General features: G+C 48.6%; 1 protein-coding gene across 2 annotated transcripts in view; it reads right to left on the bottom strand.

Annotated features, from left to right (window-relative positions):
- Window positions 1-5,998: 5,998 nt before the first annotated feature.
- The window catches only part of TPST2 (tyrosylprotein sulfotransferase 2), a 36,626-nt gene continuing 28,528 nt past the window's right edge, over window positions 5,999-14,096 (bottom strand). For both annotated transcript variants that reach the window (XM_081122750.1, XM_081122749.1), the window contains exons 3-6: window positions 11,752-11,950; window positions 11,024-11,074; window positions 8,126-8,174; window positions 5,999-6,496 (exon numbers count right to left, since the gene is read on the bottom strand). In XM_081122750.1, the coding sequence (XP_080978876.1) occupies window positions 8,133-8,174; window positions 11,024-11,074; window positions 11,752-11,950 (292 nt within the window). In that variant the 3' untranslated portion in view covers window positions 5,999-6,496; window positions 8,126-8,132. The remainder of the gene's footprint in view (window positions 6,497-8,125; window positions 8,175-11,023; window positions 11,075-11,751; window positions 11,951-14,096) is intronic.

Genomic DNA, 14,096 nt, shown 5'->3' with positions numbered 1-14,096 from the left:
GGATGTGCTGGGACCCGCGCGCCGGAAATGGCGTTGCCCGATAGCGGAAACGGTGCGCTGGTTGCCATGGCAGCAACGAAAGGCTTGAGAGGCTACAGTTTGGAGCGGCGGGGCTGAGATGCTGGGAGGGAGGCGCAGATTTTCAGGGCCCCGCATGGCTGGAGCCGGGAGGGGTGTCCCGGCCACGTCGGCCTCCCTGCCGCGCCCGCTTCGGGGCGACGCCCAGCCTGTAATGAATGGCGTGGACGTCGCCGAGCCTCCTTGGCGGGCTCCTTTGCCAGCCTGAGATTCTAAATCTGTAAAATGGGGCTATAGGACTAGTTCATGGGATAGCTGCGATTGTGCGAGACACCAGGGGGCCGGCACACGGCCTTCATGTGGGAATAATGAAGGTCAAGGCCGGATCCTGTATCTTTTGGGCCTCTTAGTATAAGCATCGGGTGGGCACAGAGCCTTCCTTATACAGGAGTTTGAGGGAATGAAGGAAGGAATGAGCAAACTCTAGAGGTCCCAAGTATTCCCTGCAGGAAATCTTCCCATTCTCCTTTCCAACAGGTTGGTAAATAAATTTCATTCATTCACTGATCTCTAAAAATGCACCGAATGCCTGCACTGTGCTAGGTTCAGAGGATACAATAACAAAGTCAGCAGCCCTCCCAGGGAATCCCTGACCAGCTGTGGGCTCTGTGTAGGTAACACGGGTCCTGGAGTTCCAACCGCAGCTCCGCAGCTTACCAGCTGTGGACCTGGGGCATGTCAGTACATCCCTCTAAGCCTCAGTTTTCTCTTCAGCAAAACGGTTGAAAATTCAATGAGATAAAAATATGCAAGTGATTAAAACTGTACCCAGTACACAGTAAGTGCTTAGGAAGTGTTAGGTGTGAATGTTTGCATGTGTTCTCTGTTTCTCTCCTCCCAAAGATGGAAAGATCCGAGGGGCAAATATTGGCGTGAATGAAGGGCACTGGACTTAGAGTCAAAAGACCTGGGTCCGACATCCTCTGGTTGGTATTAATTCAATGAGAACCTGCAGGAAGTCAAATGCCGGCTTCTTGGGAATGGGGGCTGTGGTTTAGTCGTCTCTGTATCACCAAGTGGCATGTAGTGTCACTGTGCCTGACACAAAGTATGTACTCAGGAAAGAAACTAGAAAGTTTCTTTAGTAGAGGTTTTAGTAGAGGGAGAGTGGGGGTGGGAGGTGGAGGAGAGAGTCTAACAGACCAGACTGAAAGGTCTGCTAAGGAGCAGAGTGAGGGAAACAAGGAGATGAGATAAGCATTTTGAGCCTGAGCCTGAAAATGTATATGCATCTGTTTATAGCCCAAAGCCAAAAATATAAGCTCAGCTTGGCTTCTCTGAAGCCATGTCTGTAGTTTTACACTAGACTTTATGGAGATTCAGTTACTTTGATCATGAGGAACCAATGGATCTGCTGTGCCAAATGGACCCCACGATGTGGCTTCTAAAGAAATCTTTGTGGACTATGGTGGAGTCATTAAGAATGCAGGCTCTAATCGGGTGATCCAAGTGTGCATCCTCAGGAATGGGAAAAATTACAATCACGTACCACTTGGTAGGATGCCCTGAGAAGATCGCAGCATCACTCCTGTGACAGTCCTGCCAAAAATACATACCCTGAACCAAATCACGAGGATACATCAGACAAACCCAAATAAAGGACATTCTACAAAACAACTATCCTGTAATCTTCAAAAGTGCCAAGGTCGTGAAAGCCAAAGACCCTGGAACTGTTCCGTACTGGAGGAGACTAAAGAGACATGGCAGTTAAATGCACCGCATGATTCCAAACTGGATCTTTTTGCTATAAAGGAATTTATTGGGACAACTGGCAAAATTTAAATAGAGTCTGAGGTTTCCATAATAGTGATATATCCATGTTAATTTCCTGATTTTTATAGTTGTTTTGCAGTTACATTGGAGAATGTCTTTGTTGGAAATACTAAAGTACTTGGGGGGTGACAGGGTATCAAGCAGGCAACTTAATTTTAAATAAGAAAGAACTTTTTTCTATGTATTTAGAATTTTTTAAAAATGGAGGTTCTGGAGTAAAACCTCAAGGATCCCAATCTCCACTTTTCTGCTTCTTAGGTTTGGGACGTGGGCCAGATTGTTTCACCTCTCTGTGCCTGTTTTCTCACCTCTACAATGGGGATAATCACGGTACTGCTCTAAAATGGTGGTTTTCAGAACAAAAAAAGGGAGGGATAATTGATGCACATAAAGCTCCTGGAAAAATAAGTGCTTCATACATGATTATAGTTATTTTCATTTAAAAGACCCAATCTCGTACCTTTGCATGGGTCTCTCAGCCTTAAAGGTCAGTAGTGTTTCAGGATCTCTGGCTTCAAATGCCCAGACTCAGGGAAAGCAAGGAGAGGCAGCCAGAGGTTTCAATTCAGGATCTCGTATCCAACCTGGCCTCTAGTCTCTGCCCAGAGAAACCCTTGCCTGGAACTCAAGGACGTCCAGGCCTGTGTTTAGATTCCCAATGAGGTACTCAGACATGTAGCCTTCCCAGAAGGGGTTGCCAAGCAACAAGACTCCTCTGTAGGAGCCTGCCAGGGCCGTGGGACACTCATGGGTCCATCCCTCCCTTTCCACAGATGAGGCGATGGAGGAGGCCATGCCACAGGAACGTGCCCAGGGCTACACAGCTAGAATAAGGACAGAGCCAGTTCTAGAACCAGGGGTTCATACTTCCAGGCCAGGGCTTTCTCTGCTATTCTATGCACTGGGCCCCCACACCATTTCTGCCTATTGAGCTAATACTTCTAGAGTGATTCCTGCCTGTTCAGGGTCACAAACAAACCCTCTGCATACGTCATCTCTTCAGTTCCTCAACAGGAGGTGGTTTCTATTACCAGCCGAGTCCACACACCTAACCACCCCTTTAGGCCTGCGCCATGCTGCACTGTTGCCGTTCTGCCTTCAAAAGATTTGGGGAGAAAATCCCTGCTCGGTTACAACCTGAAATAAGTTGATACCATAGAAACAATCCGCAAGTGGCATTTCAAAGTGGATATATTTAAAGTCTAGCACAAGTACCTTTTCTAGGACAGTGACATTATACAGTTGCACATGGCTTGTTCTTATTTTGAATCTTGTCACAAAAATATATGTGTCCGGAATGGAAAATCCCAATCAGCTGGATTAGCAAATTTGCTTTCCCTTTAAATGTTCCTTACAGATGGTTTCTACCCTTTCAAGAACTTGGGAACACTCTATTCTTATATAGAAAGCTGGGACGTGATGTTCTGCAGGCCTGAGGCATTATCCGTAAAGCAGGCGTCCTCAAAAGCACACAGGTGAGATGAGGAACCCCAGCCTTCATTCATTCATTCATTCACTGAGTCACTCACTAACAAACACTTAATCAGCTCCTATGTATCTTCTATTGCAGTGTTAGCAATTACCTCCAATCTGAGCAGCTGGAAAACAACAGTAAACATTATTTCTTTGGGTAGGAATTCAAGAGCAACTCGGCTGGCTTGTTCTGACTTGGGGTTGCAGTCAAGGTGTCAGCTGGGACTGCAGCCCGTGGTAAACTTGACTGGAACTGGAAGATCTGCTTCTAAGGTGATTCACTCACATGGCTGGCCGGCTGGTGCTGGTGGGCAGGAGGCCTGAGTTCCTTGCCACGTGAACCTCTACATTGGGTGCTGAGTGTCCTCATGACATAGTGATCTACTTCCCCGAGAGTGAGTTGAGTCAAGAGATAACAAGGCCAAAGCCTCAAGGATTTTTATGATCTAGCCTTGGAAGTTGTATAAGATGTCAGCACTGGGGAAATTGTGAGAAATGTTTGTACTACTTCTGCAACTTCATATCAATCTACAAGTAGCTCAAAATAAAAAGTTAACCAATGACCCATTAAAAAAACCCCAGCTGTTACCCTAGAAACCAGGTTAGGTGAGAATAATCCGGACTCGTGGAAGGGCTTAAATTGGAGTTGGGAGCTTGGTCAAGAGCATGCCCGGTGGGCGGAGCAAGGGCTTTCACATGAAGGAATGGAATTCTCATTGTTAATTATCCTGCGAAGTGTTTGCTTAGAAACGAGGAGGTCAGAGGGTAGATGTCCTCCTGGTTCAAGGCCACATCTGGGCTTGGGGAGACCTGGAGGAGCTCCATCAGTGGGAAGAACCATCCATGGTCCCAAGGCAGAGGCTGGGGTTTTGGATAACCTAGCTTTTGGGGGGCCTGGAGTTACTACAATTTCAATAGTAAAGGGAAAATATGTCTTTATTTTGCACCCTAATTGAAGAAAGGGAACATCCGATGAATTCATAGGTTTATTTGATGGCCTGCAGGTAAGGCTGATCTATTGTTTTTTATGATGACTGTGGCCGATTCTGTTTTCCAGAGATGGCTGCAATATCCGTCACCCCTCATGCTCTTCTGCATCATGGTCTTGCCTCATGATCTTCTGCATCATGACAACATCAAGAGTCCATTTCTCTACGCTGTTGAATGTGGGAGAGCCCTGTGACTGCTTTGACAAATTAAGTGTGATACTGGGACACTGAGACAGTTCCAGGCATATCCCTTAACTGACTGACTGGCAGCTGTGCTGCTCCCAGTCTCGTGCCATACTTGCTCTGGGGAGAAGCTGGCTGCCGTATCAGAGGTCTGCTGGTCCTGAGACCGCCGTGCCATGATGAAGCCCAAGCTAGTTGTGTGGAGAGGCTACATGATATAAAGATGCCCCGTAAAAGCCTCTAATGCTCCAACCAGCCCGGCCCAGGCACCAGACATGTGAATGAAGAAGCCTCCAGGTGAGAGAAGTCCCAGCCACCATCTGGCAGTGAGAGCCACCCCGCTCATTCTAGTAAACTCCCAGAGCTGAGGGACTTCACAATCAATTGTGTTAGGTCACTAAGTGTTGGGCTGGCTGGTTTCACAGCAAAAATAAGTGGAACAATGAACAAGGCTGGATGTCCTCTGCTTCCCAGGGAGTGTTGACCGTGAGCGTCCTGTGCTCGTAACTCCACCAGCTGCCCACCTCACCGCAGTCTCAAGATCAAGGAGGGACAGGCACTGTTTCACACTGCGGGCCCATCACACCCTGGCACCGCTGCTCTCGTCACCATCAGCCCCTCCTAGTAAACCCGGACAGTTTAACTTCCCCATTTTACAGGTGAAGAAACAGTCTTGAGCCACGCAGCTGGTAAACTGGCCTGACTCCAAAACCCCATGTCCCAAAGCCTGAGTCACTTCCTTCCCAAAGCTTCACTGTTAACTAATCTTTAAAGACGCAAAACTGTTCCAAGCCCAGTCGATCTCTCAGCATTTGGGGGCTGAGCAGTAAAGGGTTAACTCAGCAGATTTGGAGAGTTCACACCCTGCACATGCCAAAGAAAGGCCTGACCCTTGACCAGCTCTGGGAGATCACCTCTAAGCTCTTGGGATATTCTGTCTAATGAGAGTGTCTTTGAATACTTGGGACCCTAGGCCACTCCAGGAGCTAACAAGGTGACTTATGATGGGGACCCTGGGTCAGGCTACTATGTCATTTGACTTCTAGAGGGAGTGGAAACAAAGTAACTAAGGTTAGTCACGTGGTTGCCCTATGCCCACGTGACTGCTGCCTAATAAAAAATGCTGGACACCGAGGTTCAGGTGAGCTTTCCTGGGTGGCAACACTGAATATGTGCTGTCACACAGCATTGCTGCGACAAGGATGCGCGTCCATAAGACTCCACCAGGAAAGGACAACCAGAAGCTCAGGCCTGGTCTCTCCTGGACTTGGCCCGATGTACCTTTGCTGATTTTAACCCATATCCTTTTGCTGTAATAAACCATAAACATGAGTCTAACAGGTTTTCTGAGTTCTGTAAGCCCTGCTAGCAAATCACCAAACCGGAGGGTGCCCTGGGGGGGGGGAGGCACAGACACAGGTGGGGCTGTGCCTGGCATGGACCCATTCTCCAGCCTTGCTGGCCATCAGTCCACCCAACAAAACGCAAAATGCAAAACCACAGACAAGTGAGTCCCTGTTTACTTTATTCAAATAATATATATTTTTTCTTTGTCAAATTGAGAGCCGAGGAGGAATCAAAGAAAACCTCATATATTAAATTTTTAAATAGATTCTCTGAATTCAAAAATAAGGGTCAATAGGAGAGGCACAGGTCGCGGGCCTTGGCCCAGCAAACAAAGCCACCAAGGCAGTCCTGCAAAGGAAGGAGGCGGCAAATCCACTTCTTAAAAAAAAGGTCTCAAGGGGAAAAATATAAAAAACCTACGTTTCAGAAGCCGGACTAAGTCCATACTCTACTCTCTACCCCAGAGTGTCCGGAGAGAGAGGGCTTCAAGGAAAGTTCTCAATGATTCGGGCTTTGCAAACATATGCAAATACATTCCTCATCAGCAGTCCCGTTTTGGCGATTAATAGCAAGCAATATGCTTGGATTAGAGGTCCGATTTCCACTTGAATGCAGTTTCTTCCCTTCCTGGCAACAGAGCCACTTGCAGAGATCTGAAAGGCAGGGAGAAAGCCACGTTAGGCCCGGAGTGACGATGCCGGAACAGAGCTTTTATATTATACGTGCGACTGCAGAACGCACGGGCTGGCTACGTGCACTGGCATAAGATGGGAGGTTATCTCCCTGCAGCCCAGATGGCCAGACACAACTGCAATTACATTTCTTGGGTTCCTTCTCACATCTCAATCTGCACCCTACCTGACCTCACAGATACACGTCTCTTATTTATGAAGAGCAGATGGCCATGACTGTCCGGAGGTAAGGGAAGGATTAGCATTGATTCAAGGCCAACCCCATACCAGGAATAAGCGAACGCACCGTGTATACAGTATTTTGTTTAAACAGTAAAGCGAGGGATCTCTCCAGCTTCTGTCAGAACGTGCAGGATTCTACTAATAAATGTGCAGAAAAGAGCAGGGGAAACAGAGTAAGAGAGAAGCTTGGAGAAACCCGTTTCCCACATGAAGGCTCTTAAATAGAACTCCAGGGTCTCAGCATGAGTTAAGGTGGGGACCCTGACAATGACGGGCTGAGTGTCTCTGGCCTGAGGCTGGTGCAAAATGGAATTTTTTTTAAAATGAAAAAATATCCTGATTATTTAAAAATAGGACAAGGAAACTAAAAATAGAGTCTGGGCTAGAAGCTCTGTTTCCGTTTAAAAGACTAGGGGAGATACCCAAGGAAGTTCGTCCTCAAGTCCCTCAGGTTTCCTTGAGCCTTATCAGGGGCTGGGGGACATGGGGAGTGAGCTCACTCACTGGATTCTCACCTCTGCTGCCCACGTCCATGGTGAGGGTCCAGCACCACCCAGCCCCCCGTCGGCTCCCTTCCTCTCACGACCACCCTCGGAGGGGGACACTGATGAACGTCCATTCTCCAGATGTGGCAAATGGAGGCTGGGATGAGTCAAACCTGAAGCAAGTTCTTAAATCTTTGACTTAAGTTCAAACCCAAGATCGGAACCTGTTCCACTATTGTTCCAAAATATGGATGGATAAATATACACTTAAAATCGTTCATTACAATCAACTCTGGGGGAGATGACTTTGGGGGTAATTTTGCCATGTGGTGATTGTTTGCCTTGGGCAAGTCAAAGCCCTTCTCTGGGCCTTAGTTTTCTCTTCCATAAAATGGGACCATCGTGTCACCTGCCTCCCAGGGATGCTGAGGGTTAAACGAGTAACACAGGGGGAGCACTTGGCCCAGTACTATAGAGGTTATTCTTAGACCAGACTGCTGGTGGGTATTATTAGAACATTAATTGCTTTGGGCCAAACCTGATGCTGTTTATAGAAGCTGGACTAGCAGACGGCATTCTAAGCAACAACGGTTCTAGGATCCCCCATCACACTGGCCCTCGGGGCCCCTCCCTAACACCAGACAGACCTTTCTCTTGCTGGCTCAGCGCTGGTCCCTGCCCCCACCCGTCAAGGGCTAGAGACTAAGCCTTGATTCTATAAATAGCTCCCCAGCCCATCACCATGGAAACCTCCCAGAGGGCTGGGTCAGCCCACCTTGGGGGGCACTCCACCCCAGGGAGGCTCTGAAAGCACAAGCTTTTCACAAAAGTGACTCCTGGGCCCAGAATGGGCGGGAGTCCCCAGTGAAGTCCGCAGGCCTACCTGGAAATCATGAGCTTCCCAAGTGGGAGGAGGTACTGTTCTGGTTCACCTGCAGGAAGACAACACAGAGGAAGGGGTCAGGGCCAGGTGCCGGGCAAGGGGCTCACGGCCCTGAGGTTCAGCCCTCAGCATCACAGCCACACACACTCGCCCAGCCAATATTTACTGCACACCTACTATGTGCCAGGTGCTAGGGACACGTGGACCTGACAGGACCAGTCCCATGCTCAGGTAGCTTATATTCTAAGGCGGGGAGGGACAGTGAAACACACAGGCAAGGTAATGCCAACAGCAGGCAACACACTGCGCCCACAGGAGTGACTGATGTTGGGGTGATTCACACGGTGATTAAAGGCCACTGCGACGTGATGTTTAAGCTGCACTGTGATGAAAAACCACCATCTGATCTTTGTCCTGGGATCCTAGCACACAGCTCCTAAAATCCTTAGGATCAACAAGCATCTTCTGCATGCTAATGAGATGACCAGTGGCTGGGGGACCCAAGAGAGCTTCAGGATGGGGGGCTGGTCCCCAGAAAGACCAAGGCACGATTAAGGGGTGGAACTTTCAGCCCCACCCCACCCCCAACCTTTTGGGGGGAGAGGGGCTGGAGATTGAGTTAATAACCAATGGCCAATGATTGAATCAATCATGCCTACTTCATAAAACCTCCACAGAAATCCCTAGCTTCTGGGTTGGTGAGCACCCCAAGGTGCCGGGAGGGTCGTGCTCCCAGAGAGGGCATGGAAGCTCTGCCCCTTCCCTAATACCTTGCCCTGTACATCTCTTCCATCTGGTTGTTTCTAAATTGTGTCCTTTATAAGAAACTGATAATGTGGGAAGTAAAGTATTTTCCTGACTCCTGTGAGTTGTTCTAGAGAATTATCCATCCTGAGGGGTGGGGGTCGTGGGAAACCCCCAAATGTGTAGTTGTCTGGGCAGAAATAGGGCATCCTGGGCACCCCACTGCAGCTGGCATCTGAAGTGGGAAAGTCTCATGGGATTGGGTCCTCGACCTGCGGGGCCCAATGCCATCTCTGGGAGTCAGTGTCAGAATCGAACTGAGTTATTCAATACCCAGCTGGTGTCCAGGGAATCAGAGAATTGGCTGTTAGTGTTTAAAAACACCCTAAGCAAAGATGAAAGTGAGCCCAGCCACGCAAAGATTGGGGTGAAAAAGCATTCCCAGCAGAGGAAACAGCAAAAACCTGGAAGAGGAGGGTGTTTGGAGCCCAGGGAGTGAGGATACATCCTTGTATTAGCTGCAATTCTAATGTGTGAGCTCCTTTGTTCTGCTGGCTTAATATTTTTCTGTTCTTTTGGCTTCAGGATGACCACTTTGGATGGCTACATATGATTCTGTCGAACGATTATGCCACCATTCACTTAACTGTTGCTCTATGGCCATTTCCAATTTTTGCAATATCCTGAATGAAGTCATGTGCACGGGGGGGGGGGGGGGGGGGGCAGTGAGGAAAGGGGGCGGAAAGCAACGTGCAGGGCAGCTCTCCTGAGGGTGGGAGTGCCCACGATGACAGAGCACACACCACTCCTTCAGATTTTGTTCCTTGCAGAGCAAAACACAGCCCAGGCCAGCTGAGCTTCTTGAGCATGCCCTACACTGCAGGGGACTGCGAACCGGTCCAACTCTTTTTGAAACAAGTTTAGCCTTGTAGTTTGAGAGTCCTAAAGAGATCTGGACCCTTCCACCCACTGACTGTACTCCTTAAAAATGTATTCTAAGGGGATGATTCAATAGAGGCCCCCCACACACCCTTTGCTCCTCAGAGAGGCAAAATCAGGGTGCTACACACATGACATCAGTCCAGATAGTTCCAAAAAGTGTACGGGATCTTAGGGCAACAGTGAAGTCATTGGTGGCCCACAAAAATAATGCATTCCGAAGAGTACTGTGTAGCAAATGTGAAACCCACTAGACAGAAAACATTAAGAAAGTAAAACAAAGCAGCTCACAGCAAAAATGCACATTCGGGCAGCTACGAAAGGCAGTATGCAAAAATGAACAGAGTTTCTGATTGTGGCTAATTCTCCTCACCCAGCTTCTGTTTGTTGTTCTTATTACACAGTCTTCTTGGTGAAAACAGATAAGAAACAAGGGCAGACTAATTCTGGCAACATTTTGTTTTCACAGTGGCAAGGGATGGGTCTCTGACTCCCACTAAGGGAGTGTGGACACCTCCCCGAAGAAGGGAGATGTGCACAGCAGCTGTGTCCCCCAGGCAATCAGACTCCTTGAATTTGATAATTAAATTAGGGCCTGGCCCAGGGTGGTCCACCCTTTATTTGCCAAATTACACACAAATTGAAAGTACTACTTTTAGCACCAACACTTCACTTACAAGGGAATGCTTTAGCACCAAAAGGAGGGCCGCTATAATGTCGGTCAGGGGGAGTGCTTGACATGATCCATGGACTGCCCCCAGGGACCAGGGACACCCTGATGCATGAGCCGCACAGCCACGGGGACGTGCGTGCGGATGCAGGAGCAGGTGCATGTCTACTCTGCATATACGCCCACATCACATGACCCTTGTCTCTCATTTTTTAGTAGACTGATGAAAATTTAGAGCTGGGTCATGTTTGGGAACCTCCTGCTGTTTTAAATAAAACTGAATCTAGGGTTAAAGACAGAAAGTTGCCACCAAGTCCCTCCAACTGCTTTCAAGCCAGGAGACCAGGTGAAGGGAGGGGCTCGGGCAGAAGGGCGGCTGAGACCTGGCCCCTGCTGGTCAGACACTCAGAGAGCCTCAGGCCCGACCCTCACCGCCCCCCCCAATTTTCTGATGGGGAAACCATCACCCAGCAGAGAAGTGAAGTGTCCAAAGGCAGGCTGCAGCTGGATAAACAGAATTCAGAGTTCCCCTTGGGGTTCCTAACCTGAAAATATCCTTTCAGATTGGCTGGTGTTTTATAGTCCCCTTTCAAGACCTACAAAAGAGAAGAGAAATATCATTTTCATGGATATGATCAAAATATAAAAGGCTCTTCCTCAGGCCTGAGTCCCATTTCCAAATATTTCCTCTAACTTAGTGCCTCTACGGAAGTCAGAACACAACACCCAAAGTAACCCAGAGGAGGGACAGTAGCATGTAAATGAGACCATGGACTTGGGAACCCTTCCTTTGTCCAGAATTAGCCGACTTTTTTTACACTTTCAAAACACCTTGTCAAAGTCATTTTTCTTGACCACTTTAACTAAGGAGAACTGAAGAAGGAATTTAAACTGTCCTCAACTCATACTTGTCTGAGAAATCGACATTAAAACCTTCTGGGGGCAAAAAAGGGACCAATAGTGTATTTATGCCCAGTCTCAATAAAGACTTGTAATTTATAAACAAACAGCTAGGGAAGGAAGGGGAAAAGGGTAAGTAAAAGTAGAGAAGTACAGTGAAATTAGTGCACAGATGGGCCTGCGGGTTAGATGCTATAGAGTGTGAGAGACAGTTGGCTTTGAGCTTCCTTGTGGCCCAAGCAAAAACGAAAATACACTCATACAATTCACCACGGCCATAGCTCAGGAATCAAGAGCCTGCCTTCCCAGATAGCTGGGGCTTGCACCCCGCCACAGCCCAAGAGCCCACCCCCATGTGTGCACATGCACTCACCCGGTGTGTGTTGTTGATGACGATGGGGTCGGGGTTGCCATAGTTGGGAGGGTTTGCATATGGGTCATAGCCGAGCCGAGCCAGCATGGGGGCGATCTGGGCCATGTCCCTCACCACATCTCCAGGGATGTGGCCAGTCCACTTGGAGAGTGCTTCCAGGTTCACAGGCTTGATGACCTGGTCTGTGGATCGCTCGATCCTGGGGAGAGAGGACAGGCTGGAGGGTGACCGCGAAGACCCAGGCCTGGGCAGGCTCCCTGCTCAGTCACTCTGGGGCAGTAGGAAAGACTGGGGGAACCTGGTCCCCAGGCAGCTCTTCCTCCATCCACTGAGAGACCGTGGACGAGTCATTTGACCTCATCACACCCCCTCCGTACAATGGGGATGATAGCATGAGACGGGAAGTCAGAAGAAAGTACTAGGCAGTGAACACTGCTGGTGCTTAAAAATTCTGCTTCCTTGATGTCTCTGACTTTTTAAATATAACTTTTTTTTGTGACCGAGATGGATATTTTGTTCTTGGGAAATAATTATAAAACACTAATGGTAAGGCTAAGAGTCCCTGTGGTCGCCACTCCCAGTCCATCAGCTCCCTATTGGGCGTCCGTCTTGGCATTTTGGAGCACATCCTTCCAATCCTTTTTCTGTGCTTTAAATAAGAGAGTGGCCAAGAGCTGGCCCAGGAGCCAGACCATCTGGGTTCAAGTGCCAGCTGTACCAACACCAGCTGTGTGGCCTTGAGAGAGCTACTGAACCTCTCTGATCCTCAATTTCCTCATCTATAAATGGAAATGACAGCACCCACCTCACAGGCTGTTCTGGGAAGTAAATGAGTTAATGCAAGTAAATGAGTTAATAATAGAAGAGAATATGGTGCATTGTAAGGTCTCAATAAGTGTTAGCTTCTCTCTCTCCTTCCCTCCCCAACCCCCACACAGAAAATCTATGATTTTGTCTGTAGTTTCTAAAACAAAATTATATGCTGTATGTATTGGTGACTTTTTTCTATTCATTGCATTCTTTTTTCCAGCTGTGTAGCATTCCTCCAGAGTTATCTGTCCATTCCCCTAAAGATGGACAGTCGGGTTGTTTTCAGCTTTTTGCTATAACAACGGAACCACCATTGCCTTACGTGAGCTTCCCTGCTCACCCCTGTATCTGGCTTACCCAGCCTCTGAATCACAGAGATCCTGCCGGGTATAGTTCAGGGGCCTGACAGGATGGAAGGTGGAGAACTCCCAGGATAAAGGGCCTGTTTCTAGATTCTTCCATCCCAACTAAGAGATAACTTGGGGGGAAAGAACAGAAACAAAAAGATGTAGCAAAAGGAAGACAGGACAGGGAGTGAGGACTGGGGAGGGTAAAGGGGTGTAGACAGGTGGGAAGAGCATGGATCTGGAGTCTGTAACACCTGGATTTAAATCTCAACTCTAGCCAATATGTCAAAAATCTCAAATCTATGGCCCTAACTGGTTTGGCTCAGTGGTTAGAGTGTTGGCCCTTAAACTGAAGGGTCTTAGGTTTGATTCCAGTCAAGGGCACATACCTCGGTTGCAGGCTTGATCCCCAGCCCCAGTTGGGGCACATGCAAGAAGCAACCAATGGCTCTGTCTCTCTCACATCGATGTTTCTCTCTCTCTCCCCCTTCCACTCTCTCTGGAGCCTGGCAGGAAGCGGCCATGAAAACAGCAGGGAGGTGGGTCCTGGGAAGGGCTGCCCTTTCACGGGGTTCTCCAGGATGCTCCGCCGGATCAGGATGGAGACACGGAGCTGGCTCCTCTCATCCTGCGCTGTTCCAGTGCTCTGGGGCTCAGGAGAGGGCTGGCCTCCCGGAGGAGGGAGGCAGAACACAAGGGACGGAAGGAGGGGTCCCAGGTAGGGGGAGCTTGAGAGCACACACTCTGGAGTCCAACAGACCTGGGCTCAAATCCCAGCACCACACTTTGCTAGCTGTGTGCCCTTAGGCCAGTCACTTCTCCTCTCTGAGATCCAGTTTCTTCATCTGTAAAAAGGAGATAAGTGAAGTTCCTATGTCTTCAAGTTGCTTTGGCGATTAAAGGAATCAGGTTTGTTGGGGGCTTAACTCAGGGCTTGCCAGAGAGCAGGCACTTATTGAACGGTTGTGATGGTGAGGATAAGTATTCCCATAAGAGCAGTATCAACACTAAGAATGATAAAAATCAGAGTAGCCCCTAACATGGATCACCCTATTTGACACTCACAGGTATCTATCCATAAGGTAGCTAGATTATAGCCCCACGCTACAGATGAGGGAATGGAAGCACAGAGAGGTTGAGTCACTTGTTCAAGGTCACACAGCTAGGAAGTGGCGGGAGCTGGGATTC

The sequence above is a fragment of the Miniopterus schreibersii genome (genome assembly GCF_964146895.1).
Source record: "Miniopterus schreibersii genome assembly, chromosome: 20".
In the NCBI taxonomy this organism is placed as follows: Eukaryota; Metazoa; Chordata; class Mammalia; order Chiroptera; family Miniopteridae; genus Miniopterus; species Miniopterus schreibersii.
The sequence above is the reverse complement of the archived record's forward strand: the minus strand, read 5'-3'. Positions and strand labels throughout refer to the sequence as shown.